The 23,746-nt window shown below is 65.5% G+C and overlaps 5 protein-coding genes across 27 annotated transcripts; 2 read left to right on the top strand and 3 right to left on the bottom strand.

The window, feature by feature from the left end:
- Positions 1 to 1,314: 1,314 nt before the first annotated feature.
- WDR24 (WD repeat domain 24) lies at positions 1,315 to 7,170 on the top strand. The gene is made up of 9 exons (XM_055364769.2): positions 1,315 to 2,608; positions 4,029 to 4,206; positions 4,352 to 5,024; positions 5,582 to 5,700; positions 5,778 to 5,899; positions 5,985 to 6,089; positions 6,171 to 6,511; positions 6,593 to 6,777; positions 6,867 to 7,170. Exons 1-9 carry the CDS (start codon positions 2,128 to 2,130, stop codon positions 7,033 to 7,035), a joined length of 2,373 nt encoding a protein of 790 aa, XP_055220744.2. The 5' UTR covers positions 1,315 to 2,127; the 3' UTR covers positions 7,036 to 7,170.
- A 26-nt stretch (positions 7,171 to 7,196) lies between these two features.
- Positions 7,197 to 10,134, top strand: JMJD8 (jumonji domain containing 8). Of its 4 annotated transcripts, none has more exons than XM_055364819.2 (9): positions 7,197 to 7,558; positions 7,637 to 7,726; positions 7,882 to 7,930; positions 8,010 to 8,106; positions 8,196 to 8,264; positions 8,353 to 8,472; positions 8,560 to 8,627; positions 8,708 to 8,842; positions 8,921 to 10,134. In XM_055364819.2, exons 1-9 carry the CDS (start codon positions 7,263 to 7,265, stop codon positions 8,999 to 9,001), a joined length of 1,005 nt encoding a protein of 334 aa, XP_055220794.2. In that variant the 5' UTR covers positions 7,197 to 7,262; the 3' UTR covers positions 9,002 to 10,134. The 4 variants fall into 4 exon arrangements, with proteins under 4 accessions (XP_055220794.2, XP_055220799.2, XP_055220797.2 ...); XM_055364822.2 differs by having other exon boundaries at positions 7,199 to 7,558; positions 8,708 to 8,837; XM_055364824.2 differs by lacking the exon at positions 7,637 to 7,726 and having other exon boundaries at positions 8,708 to 8,837.
- Positions 9,049 to 12,163, bottom strand: STUB1 (STIP1 homology and U-box containing protein 1). 4 transcript variants are annotated; one of them, XM_063699862.1, is made up of 8 exons: positions 12,094 to 12,163; positions 11,088 to 11,590; positions 10,454 to 10,652; positions 10,201 to 10,366; positions 9,921 to 10,008; positions 9,720 to 9,776; positions 9,515 to 9,631; positions 9,049 to 9,432 (listed from the first exon to the last, which is right to left on the bottom strand). In XM_063699862.1, the coding sequence occupies exons 2-8, from the start codon at positions 11,244 to 11,246 to the stop codon at positions 9,307 to 9,309; spliced, it is 912 nt and encodes a 303-aa protein (XP_063555932.1). In that variant the 5' UTR covers positions 11,247 to 11,590; positions 12,094 to 12,163; the 3' UTR covers positions 9,049 to 9,306. The 4 variants fall into 4 exon arrangements, with proteins under 4 accessions (XP_063555932.1, XP_055220802.1, XP_055220800.1 ...); XM_055364827.2 differs by lacking the exon at positions 12,094 to 12,163 and having other exon boundaries at positions 11,088 to 11,748; XM_055364825.2 differs by lacking the exon at positions 12,094 to 12,163 and having other exon boundaries at positions 9,720 to 10,008; positions 11,088 to 11,696.
- Positions 12,164 to 13,446: 1,283 nt separating this feature from the next.
- On the bottom strand, positions 13,447 to 17,427 carry RHBDL1 (rhomboid like 1). Of its 3 annotated transcripts, none has more exons than XM_055364802.2 (8): positions 15,889 to 17,427; positions 15,226 to 15,387; positions 14,821 to 15,045; positions 14,598 to 14,746; positions 14,328 to 14,440; positions 14,157 to 14,257; positions 14,017 to 14,077; positions 13,447 to 13,935 (listed from the first exon to the last, which is right to left on the bottom strand). In XM_055364802.2, the coding sequence occupies exons 1-8, from the start codon at positions 15,925 to 15,927 to the stop codon at positions 13,664 to 13,666; spliced, it is 1,122 nt and encodes a 373-aa protein (XP_055220777.1). In that variant the 5' UTR covers positions 15,928 to 17,427; the 3' UTR covers positions 13,447 to 13,663. The 3 variants fall into 3 exon arrangements, with proteins under 3 accessions (XP_055220777.1, XP_055220778.1, XP_055220776.1); XM_055364803.2 differs by having other exon boundaries at positions 15,226 to 15,384; XM_055364801.2 differs by lacking the exon at positions 15,889 to 17,427 and having other exon boundaries at positions 15,226 to 15,659.
- Positions 17,428 to 17,588: 161 nt separating this feature from the next.
- Positions 17,589 to 23,560, bottom strand: RHOT2 (ras homolog family member T2). Of its 15 annotated transcripts, none has more exons than XM_063699854.1 (20): positions 23,411 to 23,554; positions 23,236 to 23,289; positions 23,078 to 23,159; positions 22,948 to 22,991; positions 22,570 to 22,796; positions 22,043 to 22,096; positions 21,475 to 21,527; positions 21,292 to 21,400; positions 21,092 to 21,193; positions 20,876 to 20,974; positions 20,649 to 20,760; positions 20,446 to 20,566; positions 19,877 to 19,961; positions 19,656 to 19,798; positions 19,474 to 19,574; positions 19,271 to 19,401; positions 19,088 to 19,165; positions 18,829 to 18,951; positions 18,524 to 18,726; positions 17,589 to 18,233 (listed from the first exon to the last, which is right to left on the bottom strand). In XM_063699854.1, exons 1-20 carry the CDS (start codon positions 23,445 to 23,447, stop codon positions 18,107 to 18,109), a joined length of 2,085 nt encoding a protein of 694 aa, XP_063555924.1. In that variant the 5' UTR covers positions 23,448 to 23,554; the 3' UTR covers positions 17,589 to 18,106. The 15 variants fall into 15 exon arrangements, with proteins under 15 accessions (XP_063555924.1, XP_063555925.1, XP_063555926.1 ...); XM_063699855.1 differs by having other exon boundaries at positions 20,649 to 20,757; XM_063699856.1 differs by having other exon boundaries at positions 20,876 to 20,953.
- Between the last annotated feature and the right edge of the window lie 186 nt (positions 23,561 to 23,746).

Below are 23,746 nucleotides of genomic sequence, written 5' to 3'. Positions count from 1 at the left end.
TAATCCTAGCACTTTGGGAGGCCAAGGCAAGTGGATCACCTGAGGTTGGGAGTTCGAGACCAGCCTGACCAACATGGGAAAACTCCATCTCTACTAAAAATACAAAATTAGCCCAGTATGGTGGCCCATGCCTGTAATCCCAGCTACTCGGGAAGCTGAGTCAGGAGAATCGCTTGAACCCGGGAGGCAGAGGTTGCGGTGAGCCAAGATTGCACCATTGCACTCCAGCCTAGGCAACAAGAGCGAAACTCCGTCTCAAAAAGTTTAAAAAAAAAGAACGAGAGCAACTGGTTGAACAGGTGTGTCAGGCACTGGGCATTCGGTGGGGATTGAGCCAGAATGTGATTCCTGCCTTGGTGGAATTCACACTCGTATGTGACCGACAACAACCAGTAAACAAACGAATGGGTGGTGACAAGTGCCGTGGAGGCCACAGTGATGGAGAAGCCCATTAGGGCAGTCGTCAGGGAGGTCCTCTCTGTGGAGGAGGCATCGCATGCACGTACAATGTCCCTGAGGCAGGAAAGGGCTTGGTGGGCTGGGAATGGGGGTGGGCAGGGGAAGGCGGAGGCGAGGAGTTGGGGTTCATTCACAGCGTAGTGGGAGCTGCCAGAGGCCTCAGGCAGAAGACCTGGTGCCTGACTTCTGTGCGGGTTTCAGATCAAAGGGGAAAGACGGACCCAGGAAAGCCGTTGGGAGGCTGCTCCCGAGGTCGAGGAGTGAGGAAGGAGGGGAAGACTGGGGGCACTCGGAACTTGTCTAGGGATGACCAGACGTCACGATGGACCTGGGGATTAAAATAGGTGATGGCATTAAAATACTGAAATTGAGACTTAAAAAACAGGCCAGGCGCGGTGGCTCACACCTGCAATCCCAGCACTTCGGGAGGCTGACGCCAGAGGATCGCTTGAGTTCAGTAGTTTTAAGACCAGCCTGGCCAACATGGTGAAACCCCGTGTCTACTAAAAATACAAAATTAGCCAAATTAGCCGGGCGTGGTGGCGGGCGCCTGTAGTGCCAGCTACTTGGGAGGCTGAGGCGGGAAAATCGCTTGAACCTGGGAGGTGGAGGTTGCAGTGAGCCAAGGTCGCGCCACTGTACTCCAGCCTGGGCGACAGAGCGAGACTCCGTTTAAATAAATAAATAAATAAACCAACCACACAAGCACAGCACCGAAGCGCAATGGCAACGCCCAGGGCGGCCCGCAGACCCCAATCCTGGGCCCCTCCTGGCCTCTGCCAACGCAGCTCCCTGACCCGGAACTTTCGTGGTGTCGGGCGAGAGTCTGTGCCCACTTCCTGAGAGGGATGGGTAAGACAAGGACCACTTCCGCCGAGGGACGGGAAAGACAGCGGCTTCCGGCGCGGCGGTTCCGGACAACCGTGCGCTTTTAGTAAAAGACTGGGGTTCGCGCGGGGAAGAAGGGCTGCCCCGGGCCCTCTGGTTCTCGTCCCGCAGCGTCCGCTCCCCCGCGCCACTGCGCCGGGGAACCTCTGCGCCGCTCCCAGGAACCCTGTACTCCGGGGTCGCCGGCTTCTCTCCTGCCTCCGGTCCCGCCAGACACCTCGAGCTCCTTAAGTAGCTCGGTCCTTGAGGTCCCTCTGGGCCCTTCCCGCGTCTATCGCCTGAGTCCCCGGGCCCCTCTAGCCCTCTGTTCCCTCCCCTCTTTTGTTCCTCCCTAGAGCCCCGCCGCCCTCAGGGCTGACAGTGTGGACGGCGGGAGTCTCCTCGCTCCCCTGCTGGGATTGACTGACCGAGCGTTTAGTGACTGCCCCGATCTGGCTGATGGGGGGACCGAGAGGGGGCCTGGGCCGGGAATGTCCAGCTAGAGTCTTCCGTGGAAGTCAGACATGAAACTGACAGGCCTAAGGGAAGCTAGGAAGTCCCCTCACCGCTCAGCCAGGGTGATGGGCTGGACTGACAGACTCCAGTGAATTTCAGCTTGCATGTCAGGCTGATTGGCTGATGGACAGCCCTGGACTGGCTCACTAAGACTGACCAGCCCGGGACCAAGCAGTTCTGGGGCTCCAACCTGGGTGGAAGGTCTGAACTGATGACCCACCCAGGCTGACCAGGCCAGCCCACCTCACTGACCTCCTGACCCCTGACCTCATCACCTGTGCAGCCATGGAGAAGATGTCCCGTGTGACCACAGCCCTGGGTGGCAGCGTGCTGACAGGCCGCACCATGCACTGCCACCTGGATGCTCCCGCCAATGCCATCAGTGTGTGCCGCGACGCAGCCCAGGTGGTCGTGGCAGGCCGTAGCATCTTCAAGATCTATGCCATCGAGGAGGAACAGTTCGTGGAAAAGCTGAACCTGCGTGTGGGGCGCAAGCCTTCGCTTAACCTGAGCTGTGCTGACGTGGTCTGGCACCAGATGGATGAGAACCTGCTGGCCACAGCAGCCACCAATGGCGTGGTGGTCACGTGGAACCTGGGCCGGCCGTCCCGCAACAAGCAGGACCAGCTGTTCACAGAACACAAGCGCACGGTAAACAAAGTCTGCTTCCACCCCACCGAAGCCCACGTGCTGCTCAGTGGCTCCCAGGATGGCTTCATGAAGTGCTTTGACCTCCGCAGAAAGGACTCTGTCAGCACCTTCTCGGGTGAGGCCACAGAGGCAGGTCAGGGCAGGTGGGCATCTCTGCCGGTGCCCAGCCTGTCCATGCAGGCGGAAAAGGGCTCTGTGCATCAGAGGCCCTCAGGATCACTCCCAGAGGGCTTCCTCAGGGGGAAAGGGAATCGGCAGGGGAGGGATGGGGCAAGTTGGGCTGGACAGCATGTGAGCCAAGGCAGTGAAGTGGGAAGAGGCAAGAGATGAGACCAGCAGAAATTGAGGCTAGGTGTGGGGTGAGGGAGAGCAGAGCCCCAGCGGTCTCCCAGCCAGCCTGGGTGGTGAGCAGAGAGCCACTGACTCCCTTCCCTCATGTCGGAGCTGCAGAGGCTGCCTCATAGCAGAAGGTCTGCCAGGACTTCCAGGTTTCCTGGCCCAGGGAGGCAGAGGAGGTGGGTTTGCTGTCCAGTGCCCTGGGGCCCTTTTCCTAACAGGCCCAGCTCCCCGATGGCTGCCCTGAGCCAGCTCTCCCTTGTTCACCTGGAGGAGACTAGGTATGAAGCACAAGGTGGAGCCCTCAGGGGCCTCAGAGAATTTTCAGGCCACTTAAGACAGATCCTGGCCGGGCGCGGTGGCTCATGCCTGTAATCCCAGCACTTTGGGAGGCCGAGGCAGGCCGATCACGAGGTCAGGAGATTGAGACCATCCTGGCTAACACAGGGAAATCCCATCTCTACTAAAAATACAAAACAAAAAATTAGCTGGGCGCAGTGGCACGTGCCTGTAATCCTAGCTACTTGGGAGGTTGGGGCAGGAGAATTGCTTGAACCCGGGAGGTGGAGGTTGCAGTGAGTCCAGATCGCGCCACTTGCACTCCAGCCTGGGTGACAGAGGGAGACTCCGTCTAAAAAGACAGATCCTGAGCTGCCTCCCCTGCAGGGCCCTGGAGGAAGGTTGGGTACCGCCCTTGAAGTCTCTTGGTGTGGTGGTCCCCTAGGGTGGACCTGGGCCCTGAGTCATCCAGTCCTTTGGGGCTGACCAGGCAGTTCCAGCTCCAGGTGAAGGGACTGGGCCAAGGCCGGGGCACCCTCCTCAGCACCTCCTTGGACCTCCCCCAGGGCCGTGGGAGTGGGCGATGGCTGGGTGGGTTCCTGTTCTCCCAGTGGTCAGCTGCCACATCCTGAGGCTGCACCACAGCTTTGCTCACGGACCGACGCAGGATGCAGAATCGACGGCAAATGGCTCCCGGGAGTACGTGTTAACAATCACGTGGCGTCCTGCTCCCGGGCCCAGGCTCTCGTGGCGACTCTGCGTGGCTGCTTCCTAGGGCAGATCTTGGGGATGTCCACTCTACCCTCTGGGCCTCTGTTCTGGGCCACAGGCAGGTGTGTGACACCATGCCACAGCTGTTCTGAGGGTGCACCTCATGGGCCAGCCCCGTCACTTCCCCTGCATCGACCTCCTGCCTGCAGGCCAGTCGGAGAGCGTGCGGGACGTGCAGTTCAGTATCCGGGACTACTTCACCTTCGCCTCCACCTTCGAGAACGGCAATGTGCAGCTCTGGGACATCCGGCGTCCCGACCGGTGCGAGAGGATGTTCACAGCCCACAACGGACCCGTCTTCTGCTGCGACTGGCACCCCGAGGACAGGTGTGGCATGGGGATGCAGGGGCAGTAGGTTGACAGTAAGCTCTCACTGCCTCAGACCCGTGAGACAGTCCGGAGCAGCAGAGCTGGGGGGTCCCCTCTCTGCAGGAAAGGCCACTGAGGGTTTGGGTGGCCCTTCTTCCCACAGGGGCTGGTTGGCCACAGGAGGGCGCGACAAGATGGTGAAGGTCTGGGACGTGACCACTCACCGTGCCAAGGAGATGCACTGTGTGCAGACCATCGCCTCGGTGGCCCGTGTGAAGTGGCGGCCAGAGTGCCGCCACCACCTGGCCACGTGCTCCATGATGGTGGACCACAACATCTATGTTTGGGACGTGCGCCGGCCCTTCGTGCCAGCTGCCATGTTTGAGGAACACCGAGACGTCACCACGGGAATCGCCTGGCGCCACCCCCACGACCCCTCCTTCCTGCTGTCTGGCTCCAAGGACAGCTCGCTGTGCCAGCACCTGTTCCGCGACGCCAGCCAGCCCGTCGAGCGCGCCAACCCCGAGGGCCTCTGCTATGGCCTCTTCGGGGACCTGGCCTTCGCCGCCAAGGAGAGCCTCGTGGCTGCCGAGTCGGGGCGCAAGCCCTATGCTGGCGACCGGCGCCACCCCATCTTCTTTAAGCGCAAGCTGGACCCTGCCGAGCCCTTCGCAGGCCTCGCCTCCAGCGCCCTCAGTGTCTTTGAGACGGAGCCAGGTGGCGGCGGCATGCGCTGGTTTGTGGACACAGCTGAGCGTTACGCGCTGGCTGGCCGGCCACTGGCCGAGCTCTGTGACCACAACGCAAAGGTGGCTCGAGAGCTTGGCCGCAACCAGGTAGGTAGGTGCTGAGCCTGGGGGGCCCCGGGCCACGACCTCAGGGCAGGGGCTGGTTCCTCCGTCAGCTGCGCTAACCCCACCTCAAGCTCTGCAATGGACTCCAGCCAGTCGCACCAACAGGCCTTGCCTTGGTAGCTGAGGGTGTCAGGATCACACAGGGCCAGGGCTCCAGGGTGGGCCAGACCCGGGACTGTCCTCTGTGGGGCGGGGGTCTCGGGAGTCATGTGGCTCAAGCTCTCTGTTCTTCCCCCCTTGCTTCTGGAGCTCTCCAGGCACCAGCAGCGGTGGAGCCGTGAGCTGCCGCTCCCATGCCCATCTCTAGCTGCCCCGCAAGTCCCCACTGCCCAATTCTGTTTTCCTGTGTGCTGCTGTAGCGGGGGGACTGGGGTTTTTGTCTTTCCCATGAGCCTCAGCTTTCCTACCTGGGGTGGGCCTGGACACTGGGTACTGAGGGCAGCTGAATGCTGAGGGCTTGTGACTGTCCAGGCAGAGAGGGACCTGCATGGGGTGCTGGGTATCCAGGACGCCCACAAGTGACCAGTGCCCGCCCCTAGGTGGCGCAAACGTGGACCATGCTGCGGATCATCTACTGCAGCCCTGGCCTAGTGCCCACTGCAAACCTCAACCACAGTGTGGGCAAGGGTGGCTCCTGTGGCCTCCCGCTCATGAACAGGTAGATGCCGGGGGCAGCTCTCCCCAGGGGCTGGGGCTGCTCGAGCCCACCCACCCATGGGCCCTTCCTGCCCCCAGTTTCAACCTGAAGGATATGGCCCCAGGGTTGGGCAGTGAGACGCGGCTGGACCGCAGCAAAGGAGATGCACGGAGCGACACAGTTCTGCTCGACTCCTCAGCCACACTCATCACCAATGAGGGTAGGCTGGGGTGGGTAGGGGTGCTGATGGGAGAGGGGTGGGGGTGTCCCAGACGACCCTGAATGCCCGCCCCATTGTCGGGCAGATAACGAGGAAACCGAGGGCAGCGACGTACCTGCCGACTACCTGCTGGGTGACGTGGAAGGTGAGGAGGACGAGCTGTACCTGCTGGATCCGGAACACGCGCACCGTGAGTGGGGGTCCGGGCAGGGTGGGGTTCAGAGGCGGATGGAGGACAGACTCAGAGCCTCCGCTGGTCCCTGCCTTCCAGCCGAGGACCCTGAGTGCGTGCTGCCCCAGGAGGCGTTTCCGCTGCGCCACGAGATCGTGGACACGCCTCCCGGGCCCGAGCACCTGCAGGACAAGGCGGACTCCCCGCACGTGAGCGGCAGCGAGGCGGATGTGGCCTCCCTGGCCCCCGTGGACTCCTCCTTCTCGCTCCTGTCTGTCTCACACGCGCTCTACGACAGCCGCCTGCCGCCCGACTTCTTCGGCGTGCTGGTGCGCGACATGCTGCACTTCTACGCTGAGCAGGGCGACGTGCAGATGGCTGTGTCTGTGCTCATCGTCCTGGGTGAACGGGTGCGCAAGGACATCGACGAGCAGACCCAGGTGTGTGGTGGGCGGGGCCTCCCCCTCTGCAGCGCCGCCCCTGGCACCCAGATCCTGACTGCCGGGCGCTCCCTCCCCCAGGAGCACTGGTACACTTCCTACATCGACCTGCTGCAGCGCTTCCGCCTCTGGAACGTGTCCAACGAGGTGGTCAAGCTGAGCACCAGCCGCGCCGTCAGCTGCCTCAACCAGGCCTCCACCACCCTGCACGTCAACTGCAGCCACTGCAAGCGGCCCATGAGCAGCCGGGGCTGGGTCTGCGACAGGTGGGGCAGTGGGGTCGGGAGGTGGGGCAGGGGCCTACAGGCAGCGCAGCAGCCCCCGCTGAGGCACCCTCCCTCCTGCCCGCCCCCAGGTGCCATCGCTGCGCCAGCATGTGTGCCGTCTGCCACCACGTAGTCAAGGGTCTCTTCGTGTGGTGCCAGGGCTGCAGCCACGGCGGCCACCTGCAGCACATCATGAAGTGGCTGGAAGGCAGCTCCCACTGTCCCGCAGGCTGCGGCCACCTCTGCGAGTACTCCTGACGGGGCATCTGCTGGGCTTGCCTGGGGCCCGGGGACCTGACTGCCCGGGCGGCCGCGTGCAGAACCCCGCCTGGTCTTGTGCCCGAGACGGGCGGAGGCTGGAACTTGACACCTCAATAAAGGAAGTAGAGCCGCTGTCGGCACTGCGTGTCACGCCATAGCGCGGCGGGCTCGCCGTAGGCCCGCGGTGCAGCTGGCGGGCGGGGGCTTTCGGCGGGGTTGTCGCCATGGTAACCGGCGGCGCCAATAGTCGCTCTCGGGGCGGCCTTCCCAGTGCCTCCCGTAGAGGCCTCTTCCGGGGCGGGCCAAAGGAGGTCACTTCCGGGGTCCGTCCCGGTTCCCGGCCGTTGCCACGACGACGAAGCTGCCGGCCAATGGCTGGCGGACGGGCCCAAGGTTCCCGGCGTGCAGCGCGGCTGCCTGAGGGCGGCAGGCTCATGGCGCCGGCGTCGCGGTTGCTCGCGCTCTGGGCGCTGGCGGCTGTGGCTCTACCCGGCTCCGGGGCGGAGGGCGACGGCGGGTGGTGAGCGGCCCGGGAGGGGCCGGGCGGTGGGGTCACGTGCGGCGGGCGGGGCGCGGGCTGACCCAGCTGTGCCCGCAGGCGCCCGGGCGGGCCGGGGGCCGTGGCGGAGGAGGAGCGCTGCACGGTGGAGCGTCGGGCCGACCTCACCTACGCGGAGTTCGTGCAGCAGTACGTGCGCCCCGATCGCGGAGGTCTCGTCCTGTTCACTGGCCCGTCTGCCCCGACCGCCCAAGGCCGCCTTCCCCTGACCTCGCGCGCGCGTGTGGGGCTGGGGCGGCGAGGGTGGCGGTCCGGCCTGGCCGCGACTCTGCCCTTCTTTCCAGGTACGCCTTCGTCAGGCCCGTCATCCTGCAGGGACTCACGGACAACTCGGTGAGCGCGTGCCCGTCCGTCCCCGGCCACTCTCGCCCGTGCTGGGCCCGGCCACTAAGTCCCCTCCCCGCCCCCGCAGAGGTTCCGGGCCCTGTGCTCCCGCGAAAGGTTGCTGGCTTCGTTTGGAGACAGAGTGGTCCGGCTGAGCACCGCCAACACCTACTCCTACCACAAAGGTAAGCGGCCCCACCCCTGCGGCCCGCCCATTTGCCAACACCGGGGCGGCTGGACCAGACGACGGTCCTGACCCGTCTCTTTCCTGCAGTGGACTTGCCCTTCCAGGAGTATGTGGAGCAGCTGCTGCACCCCCAGGACCCCACCTCCCTGGGCAATGGTGAGTCAGCCCTAGGCGGCGGTAGGGGGTGGGGACGCTTCGAGTCTCCAGGTGCCAGGATTCCTGTCCCCACCGTCTCTGTTGGTAGACACCCTGTACTTCTTCGGGGACAACAACTTCACCGAGTGGGCCTCTCTCTTTCGGCACTACTCCCCACCCCCATTTGGCCTGCTGGGAACCGCTCCAGCTTACAGCTTTGGAATCGCAGGTGGGTGCTTCTTGGGACTGGGAAGGACTGAGGCTTCTGTCGGTGAGTACAAAATGGGTTGGTCACCAGATGCTCATAACCCCACAGGAGCTGGCTCAGGGGTGCCCTTCCACTGGCATGGGCCCGGGTACTCAGAAGTGATCTACGGTCGTAAGGTCAGCAACGGGGTGGGGGTTGAGGCTTGGGGCTCGCTGACCAAAACGGGCAAGGGTGACACTGCTGCTCATGCCCCCAGCGCTGGTTCCTTTACCCACCTGAGAAGACGCCAGAGTTCCACCCCAACAAGACCACGCTGGCCTGGCTCCGGGACACGTACCCAGCCCTGCCACCGTCTGCACGGCCCCTGGAGTGTACCATCCGGGCTGGTGAGGTCAGTGGCTGGCAGGAGAGGGCCAGGCCAGGCCAGAGGCCCGCAGCTAATCTCTGCTGCACCCCCTTCCTCCACCAGGTGCTGTACTTCCCCGACCGCTGGTGGCATGCTACGCTCAACCTTGACACCAGCGTCTTCATCTCCACCTTCCTCGGCTAGCCAAAACAGCTGGCAGGACTGCCTGTCACACACCAGCACGTCCCACCTCGTGCTCACGGATTTTATTACACAGATAGTGGCGGCAGTGGCCTCAGCCCAGCCCACCCTCACCTGCTTTTCCAGCCCACGAAGGGGGACGATCACGGCCCAGCAAGAGCGATGCTGAGAGGGGGAAACAGTCCAGAGTCCAACAGCAGAACTTGGGGGAAGGGGTCGGGGTGGCCAGGAGCATAAACTATGTATAGGGGCCGGGGGCTTCTGCCCAGGGCTCCCCTGGACCAGGACGCCAGGCAGGGCAGGGAACCTCAGTAGTCCTCCACCCAGCCATTCTCAGAGATGAATGCGTCAATAACCTCCTTCATAGCCAGGTTGGGGATGAGCTGTTCCTGGGTCAGAGGGCTCCGGGTCACGGGGTCAAAATGACCCACACGCTGCAGTGACAAGAAGGGCAGAGGGCAGTCATGGGGCCCAGGACCATGCCACTGGCCCTGCTCCCCCCAGCCGCAGCCTCACCTGCAGGTGCTCCTCAATGTCCTTGCGGTCGTAGGTGATGCCACTGGGCGTGATGCACGGCTCCCGCATTAGCTCAAAGCTGATCTTGCCACACAGGTAGTCGGGGATGTCTCGCTTCTGTGGCACAGGGGCACACGGTCAGAGGCTGGAAAGGGGCACTGCTTCAGCACCTGCCAGCCATCAGCAGCAAGCGACAGACACTCACCTTCCTCTTCTCGTCCACCTGAGAAAAGAGCTCGTCCATGTCCGCCATGTACTTGTCCTGTGAAGAGTTGAGTTGAGTGCTGCGCTTGGGGGGGACACCCCGCCTCCCTCCTCCATGGGGCACAGACCCAACACAAGGCGGGGATGCTCCCACACCACGCGCACACACACAGACCCACATGTGGGTGGGGGGCACCCTCACGTGCTTGGCCTCAATGCAGGCCTGCTGGGCCCGGACGTGGCTGTCGTCCTCATCACCCTCGTGGTTTCGCTGGCACTCTTCCAGTTCCCTGGGGGTTTACCAGGAGCCAGTCAGAGATGGACCTGGCCAGATGTCTGACCACACCCCAATCTCAGGGCTAACATCCACACTTCTTTCCCACGTTTCCTGCTTGCCAGTAAAGCCTTCGATAAACGCTCGTGTTGGGAGTGGGTGATTCAGAATTATCCCAAGACAGGGCGGCCTGGGGTGAGGGTCCCACCTCTCACGCTCCGCGGCAATGAGCCTGGAGAGGTAGGAGTGCAGCTCGCTCTCCTGGTGGATGCGCCGCTCCTCGATGCTGTTCCAGCGCTTCTTCTTCGCGATTCGAAGAGCGCTGGGGATGTCGTCCCCGAAGTTCAGCCGCTGCTCCTTGGCCAGGCTGTAAGCTGGGGAACGGGGACTTCAGATCACTCTCTGGCCAGTCCACCTGCCTGGCCCCAGAGGCCCCACAACCGGGCAGCTTGTCAGCCAACCTCGCTGCAGATTGGCGATGGCCTCATCATAGCTCTCCATCTCCAGCTGGCACTGCCCCAGGAAGAAGTGCGCCTTCACAGACTGCCCGTCCAGCTCCAGGGCGCGCCGGCAGTCGGCCAGGGCCTGCTCGTGCTGCTGCATCTTCAGGTAGCACAAGGCCCGGTTGGTGTAATACACGGCCACCAGCGGGTTCCGGGTCTAGGGACCAAGGCCGGGCCAGCCGCATGAGGGCGTAGGCTCAGCGTGCCCCCTCTGACCCACGGCCCGTCCCAGCTTCTGCGCCCTGGCTAGAATCAAGAAACTAGGTTTCTCAGTTGTCGAAGCCCCTGGGTCCAAGGATCTGTGCACGGTGGAGTACTGGCTGAGCCTATCCGCTTGACTCCACTTGGTTTTGTAAAGTTTCCCAAATCTTTGGAGAGTCCGGGCTTTGGACCTGGGGTCCTCAAGGGGCGAGGGCCCCTGCCCTCCCCCCGCCCGGCCGGCCTCCATCCAGCATCGCACCCTCGTTCTCCGGCACCCGGCGCTGGGCTCGAGAACCACGGCTGGGCTTTGGAAGCCCAGGACACGCCCCGAAGAGGAGCCAGACCCTCCCCGGTGCCGCCGCCGCCGCCCTCCCCGCGCGGGCGCACTCACGATCGCGCGGCCGTAGCAGGCCGCCGCCTCCGGGTACTTTCGGCCCACGAACAGACGATTGCCCTGCTCCTTGAGCTCCTGCGCGCTCGGGCTCTTTTCGGGGCTTCCGCCGCCAGCGCCCAGCCGTGCGCCGCCCTCCTTCTCCTCCTTGCCCTTCATGGCGCCGCGCGGCACGGCCTGGGCTGCGATCCCAAGCTCCGCGCCTCGCGGCCCAGCGCCCGCAGCCGGAGCCCCGCAGCCCGAGCCCGCGATCCGCTCGGGCCCGGCCCAGCTCCGCCGCCGGAACTTCCGGCCGGGGGCGGGATCAGCGGGGACGCACGCGTGGGGGCGAGTGGGGCCGCGCGTGCGCCCAACCAGCCTGGACGGGGACACTGGGCCCGCGACGTCGCGGGCTGGGAGGAACGCTCCAGTTCCCTGTCCCCGCGCTCTTCAGGGTCGGCGTTCGCGTAGGCCCTGGCCTGCCCTGCTGAGGTCTCTTCGGAACCGGCCTCGGCGGCGGCCGCCTGTAACACACATTCGACTTTCCCAGTGAGATGCCTTACTTGCTTCGCTGAGGGCGCGCTCCCGCAACAGCCTGTCCCGACCACCTGGGGTTCCGCCCCTGTCCCAACGCGCAGAGACCCCTCCCCCCGGCAGCCGGCCCCATCCGGAGGCCCCGCCCCCAGCAGCCGGCCCCATCCAGAGGCCCCGCCCCCGGCAGCCGGCCCCATCCGCAGAGGCCCCGCCCCCAGCAACCGCCCAGTCCACAGAGGCCCCGCCCCCAGCACCCGGCCCCATCAGCAGAGGCCCCGCCCCCAGCCGCCGCCCCCCGCCCCTGCGCGTGAACGCAGCGGCTTCCCACGCGCTGTGGGGTGTGAGGACCCCAGTCGCGGGGCTGCCATTCTGGAGCGCCACGAGAGGTGCTACGGGCGAGCGCGAGTCCCCGAGGGCGGCTGGAAGCCCCGGACTGTGGTAGAGTGGAAGGGGATAAAGAGATCGGTGGGGCGAGCGTCCCCCGTGGCCAGACCTCCCCTCACCGCCCTTCCTCAGGTATCGGGAAGAGTTGCCAGCGGCCATCAGGGGCAGGGCAGAGAAGCATGTGACAGGGAGCTGGAGCGGCTGCTGGCCTGGCAGCTGACTGTGAAGGGCGGCCCTCCCCGAGGGCAGGGCCTCCGTAGCGTGGGTCTTCATTGGGGCGTGACATCGGCGGGGCGGGTGTCTCCAGTGGGGGCGGGGCCTCCCTGGTGGGTCCAGCACCCCAGGCACCCTGACCTGGCCTCCCACAGAGGGGCGCTTCCGGCCACGTCTGCAGCAGCTGGTGGCCACCAATCCCCCTGAGCTGGTTGTGCACTGTTCGACCGCCATCACCTGCCTCCTGCCAGATGTGGGGGCTGCAGTCACCGAGCTGTGTGCCCTCTGCGGTGTGGGCCCACCACAGCCTCGGTTGAGTTGGGTGGGCACGACTTGGGTACATAGGCGTTTTTGTCTGTGAAGCGGGCAGTCTGGGCCCTTGCGTGTCACTAGGAGCAGGAATCATAGGGCCCTGGGCTGCTGGGAGCAGGGTCTCCCAGAGCTTGTCCTGATGGGGTGTCTGGCTGCTTCTCCTCGCTGTTCACAGCAGTCCTGGCAGCTGGAGCTCCAGAGATGGAGGCCTTCATGTCAGATGAGGCAGTGGCTACAGTGCCCGGCTGGCCGGCCCCACAGTACACCCTCAGGAACTACCTGCTGTACCTGGGCCAGGTTCAAGAGCGCGCCACAGCTCTGAGCCAAGAGGAATGAACTGTGTGTGGGCAGGTTGGGGTGGCCCGTGCCCCTGGGCCTGAGTCTGTGTGCCCCTCCCTAGCCAGTGCCTCAGGACAGTGGACTCCCTACCTAGTGGAGACAGCACTGTGGACCTGGGCTGTGGGGCAGAGGCTGTGCCCAGACCTGCTGCCCAACCTTGGCCCCAGCCTGGCCACCCATGAGGATGCTAGGCCAGCCAAGAAGCATGGAACCCAGGCCGAGTGAACTTGACCATGGCCCAGGCCTGCTCACCTGCCACAGAACCTCAGGCCTCCGGGTCTCACTGGACGGCAGGGAGGCTGAAGAGGAGGCTGGCCACTACGGGAGCTCAATAAACACTTCCCAGACTCACGCCTGATCACACACCCAGCCTGACCACACACCTGGCCTGACCACACGCCCGGCCCCCAGCCATCCCGCGTGCCCCCAACTCCCAGACACAGCACCTGTGGCCCAGGAACAACTCCCACGCCTGACCCCAGGTGCAGAGATGCACAAGGAGGGAAGTCCAGGCCCTAGTGGTGGGGAGGGCCGTCACGGTCTGTGCAGCAGGTGTGGGGGCCCTGACGAGTCTCCAGAGCCCGGGACAGCCCCCTGGTGCTGTGTAAAATATTTATTAATTATCCAAAAAGGCTCAGACCGCAAGTCCTGGGAGTAGGGGGTGGGTGGCTGGGACAGGGTCTCCTTTGAGGCCACCCAAACCCAAGGGGCACAGCAGCCCTGAGACGTCCGTTCACAAAGGGCAGACGTGAAGGCCCCCTGGTGGGCGGCCACCACATGCCCGAGCCCTGGCCTGTGCAGCCTCAGGTAGCCGGTCAGGGCGGTGGGGGGATGTGGGCGCCCAGCAGGTCGTAGGCGAAGACGTTCCAGAAGACGGCGAAGAGCAGGAAGGTGCCGTAGGCCAGCAGCACCACCCACCAGCCGCACTGGTCCCGCAGGCGCTCCTCGTAGCTCCGCAGGATGGTCAGGCCCATGCTCACCCCCACCACCGCGCCTGCCAGGTGCGCCATGAAGCTGGGCTGTGGGCCCGAGGCGGGCAGCGGCGGGGAGAAGCGCAGCCACACGGCCCGGCCCACCTCGGAGCTCACTGCAGAGGGACGCGGCAGGTGGGAGGTGCCCTGGCTGCAGGCTGAGAGGCCCCCCGGCCCTCCCCCCAGCCCCTACTCACTGCACACCAAGGCCAGCACCATCCTCAGCAACTTGTAGGGACATCTCATCCCAGCCCAGTTCTATGGGTGTGTGCAGACGAGAAGTGGTGAGGCTCACCTGGGGCCCCTCCCCACGCCCCCCACCGGGCAGGCCCGTTACCATGACAACGTTGGCCAGGTGTGCCGAGCACAGGGCGTAGACCCCGCCGGAGCCTCCCACCACCGGGGCCCGCATGTCGGTGATGGAGACGGTTAGGGAGCCTGTGTGAGCAAGCGGCGGGTGAGGGTGCAGCCGGCCAGGGCAGGGGGCGGGGGTGCGCGCCTGCCTCACCTGCCAGCACGCCTGCCAGGTAGAGCAGGCTGATGCGGAGCAGGCCGTGCACCATCTCCAGGGGCACCCCGATCATCAGCTGCAGGAGGGCATTGAACCCCAGCTGCTCCAGCCTGGCCACATGGAAGCAATGGGGTCAGCCATCCGGCCCCACCCCCCAGCCGTCGCCTCAAGTTGCTGCACCTGCCTTGGGGCTAAGCCTTTCTGATGTAATGGCAGATTGGGGTGGGGCGGGGGGGGCGGGGCTCACCGGGCAGCAGTGCTACTCACCCAACGTGCATGAACATGTAGGTGAGGAAGCGCCAGGCGCGGGCACGGTGCCCGGGGTGGTACACAAGGGGGCTCTTCATGTACTCGGGGTGGTAGGTCTGCAGCACCCACTTGTTGAGGCGGGCCCCGTAACACAGGAACACGATGATCTGGGGACACGAGTGTTAGGCTGGTCATGGCCAGGAGCGCGGGAGGCTCCCGGGGCAGCCGCCTGGGGGCCCACCTGGGCAAGAGTGACCGAGGCCATGAACACGGGGGGTGGGCAGCTGCGGTGACGGTAGAAGTACCAGCGGCGGTCCACCTCACAAGGCAGGATCTCGTAGGCCACGTAACGCACAAACCGCTTGTAGACACCTAGGCCTGGTTCATCCAGCAGCCCGTCCCGGGGCAGTGCCCGCTGTCCATTAGCAATGGCCCGCTTGAAACTGCTGGAGCGCTTGCTGCTGATCTGGGGGCAGGGGCCTGAGTGTGGGCCACGGACCTCCCCACGGCACCCCTGCCTGTGAGGCTCACCCAGCTCCCCGCATCCACAAGCCCCCCCGCCCCCACCCCCGCAGTGAGGAGCTGCCTGCCCGCCTCCTCTGGCCAGGACACCGTGCCCCTGCCGCCTGCCCACCGTGGCACTGACCAGGTCCACCAGCTCCTGGTAGCAGACCTGGCCCTGCTCGTTGCTCTGAGCCAGGGCCACCAGCATGTCCAGCTTGGCCGGGTCCAGGGGCAGCTCATGGCTGTGCACCAGGCCAGCGAAGGTGTCCGCACCGATGAAGCCTGTGTTCTCGGGGTCCAGCTGCTGCAGTGAGGAGCCGCCGGCCAAGGCCTGAGTGCGGGCCCGACCCCTGGACCAAAGGGCTGGGCCAGGCTGGCTGGGAGCATCAGGCTCAGGCTCCCAGCACTTTTGGGACAGGGGCCCCGTGCCTGTCTGTTTCCTGGGACCCTGCTTGATCCCAGGAGCTGGCAGGGCACTGGTGCCTGGGTCCCAGTCCTGCAGCTCCTCAGTTGTTCCCCGGTCTTCCACCCTACCCATCCTGGAAGGCGAGGGCCAAGGTCCAAGACCAGCCAGCTGCCCGCCCTCCCTCCCTCCCTCCCTCCCCCGACTCTCCCTTCTCCAGCCAGGAGCCCTGGTCCAGTCAGTCCTCTCCTGGGGTCCCAGACACACCGACCAAGGTCGTGGAGGGATGAGGTAGGTACCGAGCGGGGCTTTCGGGGAGCTCGGTCCCGCACAAGCTCAGCTCAGCGGCAGGAGGGCCGCATTGGGGGCGGTGCCAGCTCCCCAGACCACCCCCCGACGCACCTGCTCCTGGATGAGCTGCAGCAGCGAGCTCCTGTCCATAGAGCCTGGCCGGGGGCCGGGGTCCGGGGTCGGCGGCCGCGGCCGGGAGGGGCTGCTCTGCGGACGACTCCGCTCCGCCCCAGCCGGCCCGCTCCGCCCGCTCCGCTCGGCGCCGCGCTTGGGCCGCGTCACCGAGTCGCCCGCCTGCCCGCCCCTGCCGCACACGCCGCCACGCGCGGCCAAGACACGCGCGCACCCTGCACGCGGACGCACACCCCGGACAGGAACCGCCTCCAGTTAGCACCGCGTCTCAGCGCCGGCCCCCACCCCCGCTCTGGCGCAGCTCCAGCACACTGGACTACCTCCACGGCAGCCGCTGGTAAATGGAGTCACGGGGGTGGGGGGCACCTAAAACCCCCCATGCAAGACCATTCGCCCTCTCACAGCTTTCCTGGGCTCAGGCCTGTGAGGATGCCACCTCCTCCAGGAAGCCTTCCCTGACCACTGCTTGCTCCTCCTCCAGGCTGACCCAGTACTCCCTGCGGTTCCTGTTGCCACCGGCTGGAGCTCCCTGCTTGCAGCAGACACACCCCCTTCCCCCCGCCCCCCAACCTAGCGCAGCAGCAAGGAAGTCCCTCGTCCCGCATGGCCACTACAACCGCCTCTTAGGAGGAGAAAGACGCTGCTGCAGCCGCCTTGGCTCTGACGACCAAGCCCAGCCCACTCGTCCACGCCCTGGGCTGGAGGCCCCTGACCGCTCTTGCAACTCCATGCAGGACAGCAAAACCTCCCGCCCTAAGGCGGCGCCAGGGCTGGGCACAAGGGGCATTCCAACACAGAGCAGAACCCCCAGGGGGCAGGGCTGCAGTTGGGATGAGGGGACCTGCTCCTGGGAAGGCGGGCCAACCCCTCCACAATGGAGGTGACAGATAAGACACGTGTGACTATGGCAGCCCCTGCAAGGGTCACTCAGAGGGCTTCTCCTAGGGTTGCAGTGGTCCCAGAAGGCAGGCCATGGGGTACAGCGGGCTCAAATACCATCAGTCCGGAGGGACCTCAGGGGCCAATGCCACAAGCTCCAAGGCAGGGCCCGTGTGGGCCAGGACTTGGGAAGGGGCCCCACCTGCCACTCCCTAAAGGCAGACACGGGACGGGGGGACCAGGCCTTCTGATACTTGTCCAGGTGACCTTGGGAAGGCCATGCCCTGGGTCCTGAGAAGCAGGCATCTGGGCTCAACTCCCAGCCCGTCCCTCCCTCTAGCCCATCCTGCTTCCCTCAGGTCAGGGCCCCAGGGTCACCCCGCTCTATGGCAGGCAGTGACCACATCTGGTCACACAAGCCCAGGTTCTCGGCGCAGCTCAGCCAGGCTGGCAGGACGCTCTGGGGAGTGAGTGGGCAGTGCCAGGGCACACTGGACCCTGAGAAGGGGTCAGTCACCGGGGAAACATCTCAGGCACCGGCGCCCCCCAGTCCATGCCGGGTGCGCACCGTCCTCCCGTAGTGGGCTCCCACTCCCAGACCGCAGGACCTCCAAGGACACTGGGCTCCCAGGCCATAGCAGCCCAGAGTGGACCTTCCAGAGGCCATATGCACACGCCTGAGACCTTAGGACAGTGACCCAGGAATGAAAGGAAGGGTGGCGTTTCCAGCCCACATAAAGACAAAGAACACATTCTAGGTTGAATCAAAGCAAGTTGTCTTCAGAGACTGCAATCCGAGATAGAAAAGACACAGTGAAGTTTAATCAGGAACCCAATCTCCGGTCCTCTGCTACAACCACGGAAATGGCTCCAAACTTGAGGGGGGACCCCCCAATGCCTGCTTTTGGCCCAAAGCTCTGCCTTCCAGCCCTCCTCATACCCACTGGCCACCCAGGACCAGGAAAGGGGGGTAGAGCCCTGAGAATTCTGGGTCTGGGGTCACCAGCTCCCACACCTGTGCTCCCCGGCCCCACACACGATGCCCAGAGGTGGGCAATCCCTGACAGCGGTGGCCGGCACTTGGGAGCTCCTGCTCAGCCACCTGCCACGGCCCACCCTGGGGGTCCGGCAGGAGCCAGGGCAGTGCATGGCAGCATGAGGCCCCGCTGCAGATCGACTGCCTTCAGAAACAAAAAGTCCCGGCGCAGAGGCGTTCCCGGAGTGGCAGCCTGGCCTGCACCCCAGCTGTGCTGCCCCTGCAGAGCCCCAGCAGCGAGCCACACCCAGGTCAGGGGAGGGGGCTTGGGTACCAGGGGCCTCACTGGCTCTTCACCAGGACCCTGTAGAGTGAGAAGCTGAGGACTGCGGCCACGGCGGCCCCGACAACCCCCAGCAGCCCCCGGAGCCAGAAGGAAGAGGGATGCAGCTCTGCGTGGACCAAATGTCTGCAAGAGAGAAGAATCATCTGCAGATACCTCAGGCACGTGCCCCCAGCTTGCTGCTGGGCACCCTCCCATGTCCTGGACTCACAGGGCCCCACAGGCGGGGATCCCAGACCAGAGGCACAGCCGGTGGAGGCCAGGCCCTGGAGGGACATGCCTGGGCACTGCCTCCCTCTGCCATACAAAGCTCCACCCCGCCACTCTGGCCCCAGTTCCAGGCCTGACGCCACCGCTGCCCACTGCTCGGATGACAGACACTGCTAGTCCCCAGGGCTGCGCTACTGGGTACCCACGGGAAGGCGGCCATGGTGGCGAGCTGGGTGAAGATGGTGGTGCTGGGCTCGGCTGGGCCAGCACAGGAGAACGGCACGGGAGCAGGTAGCCGGTGCTTGTGGCAAAACTCGGCCGGCGATGGGCCAGACACCGCGACACCTTGGGGCAGGTCGGCCTTGGAGGAGACAAAGAGGCAGGGGGTCTGCCCGTCCATGTAATGGCACTGTGGGCAGAGAGTGGTATGAGGTACAGTCCTGGGGTGGCCGAGGCACAGCTGGAGGGATAGACCCTGCCCCATGGCCACGTGGCCCCTGCAGGGCCCCACCTTGTAGACGCTGGCACAATGTGCAAAGGACTTTGGGTCACTGCCATCAAACATCAAGCAAGCAACGTCACAGGCGGCGTCCAGCGATGTGGCCAGCAGACCATCTGTGCCAACCTCACAGAGCTGGGACAGACAGTGGCCTTAGGAAGGGTCCCTGGGGCTCGGTCCCCCTAGGGCCATGCTGGGCCAGATCTGCTAGGCAGGCCTGGGTGTCCCCGGGTCCGCCCTCGGGCACAGGCCGCGCCGCCCCAGCACTCACGATCAAGTACTTCTCCTGCCCGTTGACCTGCACTGTGTCGATGGCGTAGCCGGGAGGCTGCTCCCTCGTGTCCTGGTGCTGAGGGAGGTGAAGTCCTGACACTCGCTGGCTGCAGTGCCCCCCCAGATTGCCCTGCCCTGCCCCTGGAGTCCCTGGGATGGTGGGGGAGTCTAGGGTGCTTACCCCCAGGCCGCGGCCGAGGAAGGCCTGCAGGAAGGCAGACTTGCCCACTCCACGGGCCCCCACCACCTTGCACAGGAGGACGCTCCGCTGCGTCTGTCCCTTCTCCTGGTCCAGCCTCTTCTCACGGGTGACTGTGAGGATAGACACGGGTTAGGGCAGCTGCCAGGATGCTGGGCCCAGGCCCAGGGAGGGTGGGTGCCTACCTGTGATGGCATGGGCCTGGGAGTCCTGCTCACAGAGGGTGGGGTAGCCCAGGTAGCCTAGGTGCCCAAGGCAGCTCCGGACGTCCAGGTAGGTCACCAGGCTGGGGGTGGGCGGGAGGCAGGCACAGTGTTATGGTGGGGAGGGTGGTGCGGCAGGCGGGCATGGTGTGGGCCGCACTTACGTCCACTGGCAGAGGTATCCGTGCAGGGGCAACCGGCCGGCCTCTGTGCGGACTGTGCGTGGGAGCTCAGGGCCCCAGGGGGCTGCTGGGAACACGCTGAAAAGGCTTTGCAGCTCCACGGGCGAGAGGGCGCCGTCACGGTCCTGCAGAAGGAGGGATGCAGTGATGTGTGTGCCGGGGAGGGGGCGGGGGCAGGGGCAGGGGAGTCGCCATGCTCTCACCTGGTCGTGCTTCTCAAACACTCTCTGCACAAACTGGTAGCCAAGGTGGTTGAGCTCAGTGCTGCAGCCGGGGGGCACGTGGATCCTGCAGGGAGGCCACAGCCCGTCTAGCTCCCAGGAGACTGCACCACCACGCTCAGCCCATCTGTCACCCTGCCAGCCCCGTCTGTGCAGCTGGACCCTCCCTACAAGACCCAGAAGCTCCTGTACGCCCCCAACCTTGCAGCTGCGATAGGGGAGGAGGGTGCCCACCTGGCTCCAGCACGTGGGAGGCCTGGCTGAGGCCCACAGGCCACACCCCAAGCTGCCGACCCCAACAGGGTGAACAAGCCACGCGCGCGGGGTTGGCAAGGGGCCAGCCCCCCCGACTCAGAGCTCTGTGAATGCTGAGGGGTTCAGGGCACAGCCAGGCAAGGGCACGACCCCAGACGGCCTGCTGAGCGAGACCTTCGCTGACCCTCAGGGAGGGCAGGCCTCAAGCCCTGGCGTCACTCACGGAGGGGAGAGATAGTCGGCAGTCAGCTCCTGACCCTCGGGGAGGGCAGGCCTCAAGCCCCAGCGTCACTCACGGAGGGGAGAGATAGTCGGCAGTCAGCTCCAGGGCGTCGCTATAGCCGAAGCGCCGCAGGATGGTCCACGTGGTCTCGTGCCGGCCGCGCTGGATGAAGAGCGTGTTCAGGAAGAGGAAACCTGCACCGAGACAGAGCAGGGGGAGCACCAGGCACAGCCCCCTCCCCCCACTCCCCAGGCACAGGCGGGCACCCGGCCTCACCATCCAGGGTCAGCCGGTCCTCCCACACGCCGCCCGCCACGTTCCTGCACACCACGGTCTTCACGTCCTCTAGGGCCTGCGGGGCCAGGGGGTGCCCAAAGCAGGATTTCTGCTTCCGAGAGAACGTTGTTGGGAGTCAGCCAGCCACCCGGAGACGGCCCGTTCCAGTCACTAACGGCAGCGGAGGTTCAAGGGGGCTGGGCACCGAGGGTGGGGCGGGGGCACACCTGGAAAGCGTTGAGCTCTTCGTCACTGAGCGCCTGGTCCAGGTCCTGATCTGAGAGCCTGAAGATGCGCGTCAGCGCCTGGGCACACGCGGGCCTCAACTGTGGGGATGTTGGCTCAGCACCCTCAGGTGACCCACGCCGACCCGCCACACCGCCCCACCTAGCACCCCCTGGGCCCCTGGGGAACCAGTGTGCGGGGCCCCAGTGGATGCTCACCTGCTTGGCCTCAGGGTCATAGAGGGGGGCTGTGGGGTGCAGGACGGCCTTCTGGGCATAGTAGAACAGCTCTGAGATGTTCCTCAGGTTCTTGGCCGAACACTGGGAAAGTGGGAACAGCCTCAGGGAAGTGCCCCGAGGAGGGCACCGACTGAGGACACAAGGAATGAAGGAGGAGGCCCTGCCTGGGACCTACTCACCTCCACGCAGGTCTCGATCTCGGGAAACTGGCTCATGATGGGGAGCACGGCCTCCATGGAGCTCCCCGACCGCAGGTCTGACTTGTTGCCCACTAGGATGATGGGCACCCTGGGTTGAAGGCCCATGGTCACCAGGGGCAGGGGAGCCGGGGGTCCCAGCCCCTTCCACATCCCCCTCATTACCTGGGCCCCCGCGTGGTCCCCCCATTCACCAGTGGGATCCACTTAGTTCGAATCTGAAAAGCAAAGCCTGGCTGTGAGGTGAGGCTGCCCGCGGGCACATGGCTCCCAGCTGGAGCACGAGCCTGGCTGGGGGAGAGCAGAAGGGGGAGGTCAAGGCCCACTGAGGGCCCAAGTCCCGGCCACAGGAACAAAGCTGGTGGGAGAAGGCAGGCAGCAGGTGCAGCCTCATCTGTCTGACCCCAATGGCTCCCAAACACCCCCAAGTCACTGGGGCCCAAGCCTAGGGCCGCCCCCAATGCAGGCCCTCTGCGGGTCCCCCCCGGGGGTTTGGAAACTGGGGAAGAAAGAGGGCTGCCAGCCTAAATGGCTCAGAGTGCGGGACGTCCCAGACCCTCTCAGGGGAAGTGGGATCACAGGAGAGGGCCGGGTGACTCCACGTCAGGCAACTCCACGTCAGGCTCCCCAAAATGCTGTGAGCGATGGCACTGGCCACGGGTTGGGTGAGGGTCCACCTGGGCCACCACCGGCCACTGTGTCTCTGCTGTTGGGATCTGCACTGAGGGCTCACCTTCTCAATGGTGGCCTCCTCAGAGACGTCATACACCACACACACCACGTTTGCCTGAGGGAACAGTGATGAGATGTGGGTGACAGGGCTGCTGGCTCACCACCGACGACCCTGGCCGTTCCACGCCATCTCGAGGCTCCAGGAGGCCCCAGAGGCTCACGGGTAGCATGGGGTGCAGCTCTGAGGCCGGGAAAGCCCAGCCTTCCCTAAAACCTGCCTCCAGCCTGGTGTTGGCAGAGCAGGCACTCCCCAGTGTCACACTGGGAGCTGCTGCTGAACCCTCAGAGAAGCCTCTTCCCCGCCCACTGCCAGTGCAGGGACACCAGGCCCCAGAAGCATAACTGTCGTCGGCAAGAGTCTTAGAGCAGAGGGCTCAGGACAGACACGGCCACACCTGCAACCCAACACCCTGCAAGACAGCCGCCTTGGCCCCTGCCTCCCCCCTCGCTACAGACAGAGTGACAGGACCGCAGTGAGGGGTGCCAACAGCAGGGGCTGCCCTGGGTGGCTGTGTCCTGTGCCCTTGCCTGGAGATGTCGCCGGCACACGTGCTCTGGTACTGGGAGCTCCGGGTGCCCGGAGGCCGGGACGGTGGGCTGGAGCACACAGCACGGGGACGTGGCGCACACAGAGCCCACAGGAAGAGTAAACGCTGCTGCCACCCCGGCAGGAGGGAGGGAGAGCCCGCGGGGAAGGGTCCTGTTATCCTTGGAGCACCACTGGCCTGAGCGGTGCCGGCTCCCAGCGGGGTGCGCTGTAGGGGCCCCAACAACCCTCAGTGCGGAGGTCACAGAATTATCAGGGACAAGGACACCCTGAGCACCTCGGTCCAATCCCCCAGCCTGCGAAGCGGATTAGGCCGAGCCCGCGCCCAGCCCCTCCCTCGTCCCGCGCACCACGGGTACCTTGTGGATCTCCTCCCGCAGCTCCTCGTCCGTCTGCTCGGCTTCTAGGGGGACAAAGAGACTCCACTGCGGACCCAGCAGGCCCGCCGGACCGCTGCGGGCCGGGCCCCCGGGAGGCTACGGTCGCTACCTGAGTAGTCCACGATGTGGGTGGGCACCTTCTCCGGGGTGACGTCCGCGGGGATCGTGATCTCCTCCGCGCGGGGAGGGACCTGCAAGGGACCCGCGCGCTCACCAGGGACCCCCGGCTGGGCCCGCTCCCACCCCCGCGGCGGGCGTGCCCCTTACCTCCTCGGGGAACTCCTCGCCCACCAGGGACAGGATCAGCGACGTCTTCCCCACCTGGGCTGCGCGGGGCGAGGCGGTCAGCGCGAGGGCCAAGGTCACGGCGCCCCCCGACCCCCGAGACCCTCACCCCGCGTCACGGCCGCCGCAGCTCCGAGACCCCCGGGCCGGCGCCTACCCTCGCCCAGTAACAGGATGCGCACGTCCCGCCTCATGGCTGCCGCCCGGAGCCGCTCCCCGACCAGGAACCCGGCCCCGACCTGGTCCTCAAGCCTTTCGCTCTGCCCCCGCGCCCGCCCCGCACTTCCGGTTCTCGGCCCCGCGGGGCCCCACACTTCCGGCCCCGCCCGCACAGCCGCACCAGCGAGCCGGGCGGGCCAGAGCGGACAGGCTGTGCGGCGCGCCACCGCGTGGACGCGCCGGCCACGGCGGGCAGCGCAGGCTCCTGGCGCCCTGGCAGGCCGACCGGCCACTGCTTCACGGCACCACAGGGGCCTTGACAAACAGCCGATTA

Source organism: Gorilla gorilla, chromosome 18 (genome assembly GCF_029281585.2).
Source record: "Gorilla gorilla gorilla isolate KB3781 chromosome 18, NHGRI_mGorGor1-v2.1_pri, whole genome shotgun sequence".
Classification (NCBI taxonomy): domain Eukaryota; kingdom Metazoa; phylum Chordata; class Mammalia; order Primates; family Hominidae; genus Gorilla; species Gorilla gorilla.
This window is presented reverse-complemented; position numbering and strand designations above follow the sequence as displayed.

What these genes read in the sequence shown, in the direction of transcription:
- STUB1 (XM_055364825.2), bottom strand. Translation starts at nt 11,246, where the DNA reads ATGAAGGGCAAGGAGGAGAAGGAGGGCGGCGCACGGCTGGGCGCTGGC. An exon ending in CCTGCTACGGCCGCGCGATC is followed by an intron (nt 10,653 to 11,087) that starts GTGAGTGCGCCC and finishes CTTGGTCCCTAG; the next exon opens with ACCCGGAACCCGCTGGTGGC. An exon ending in CATCGCCAATCTGCAGCGAG is followed by an intron (nt 10,367 to 10,453) that starts GTTGGCTGACAA and finishes CCCGTTCCCCAG; the next exon opens with CTTACAGCCTGGCCAAGGAG.
- RHBDL1 (XM_055364801.2), bottom strand. Translation starts at nt 15,621, where the DNA reads ATGGGTAGGGTGGAAGACCGGGGAACAACTGAGGAGCTGCAGGACTGG. An exon ending in TACATGTTCATGCACGTTGG is followed by an intron (nt 14,441 to 14,597) that starts GTGAGTAGCACT and finishes CCATGTGGCCAG; the next exon opens with GCTGGAGCAGCTGGGGTTCA. An exon ending in CCTGGCAGGCGTGCTGGCAG is followed by an intron (nt 14,258 to 14,327) that starts GTGAGGCAGGCG and finishes TTGCTCACACAG; the next exon opens with GCTCCCTAACCGTCTCCATC.
- RHOT2 (XM_063699854.1), bottom strand. Translation starts at nt 23,447, where the DNA reads ATGAGGCGGGACGTGCGCATCCTGTTACTGGGCGAGG. An exon ending in AGATCGAGACCTGCGTGGAG is followed by an intron (nt 21,194 to 21,291) that starts GTGAGTAGGTCC and finishes CCACTTTCCCAG; the next exon opens with TGTTCGGCCAAGAACCTGAG. An exon ending in TCCTCGGCCGCGGCCTGGGG is followed by an intron (nt 19,166 to 19,270) that starts GTAAGCACCCTA and finishes CACCTCCCTCAG; the next exon opens with CACCAGGACACGAGGGAGCA.
- JMJD8 (XM_055364819.2), top strand. Translation starts at nt 7,263, where the DNA reads ATGGTAACCGGCGGCGCCAATAGTCGCTCTCGGGGCGGCCTTCCCAGT. An exon ending in AGGGACTCACGGACAACTCG is followed by an intron (nt 7,931 to 8,009) that starts GTGAGCGCGTGC and finishes CCGCCCCCGCAG; the next exon opens with AGGTTCCGGGCCCTGTGCTC. An exon ending in GTACCATCCGGGCTGGTGAG is followed by an intron (nt 8,843 to 8,920) that starts GTCAGTGGCTGG and finishes TTCCTCCACCAG; the next exon opens with GTGCTGTACTTCCCCGACCG.
- WDR24 (XM_055364769.2), top strand. Translation starts at nt 2,128, where the DNA reads ATGGAGAAGATGTCCCGTGTGACCACAGCCCTGGGTGGCAGCGTGCTG. An exon ending in CTCTGTCAGCACCTTCTCGG is followed by an intron (nt 2,609 to 4,028) that starts GTGAGGCCACAG and finishes TCCTGCCTGCAG; the next exon opens with GCCAGTCGGAGAGCGTGCGG. An exon ending in GAGAGCTTGGCCGCAACCAG is followed by an intron (nt 5,025 to 5,581) that starts GTAGGTAGGTGC and finishes GCCCGCCCCTAG; the next exon opens with GTGGCGCAAACGTGGACCAT.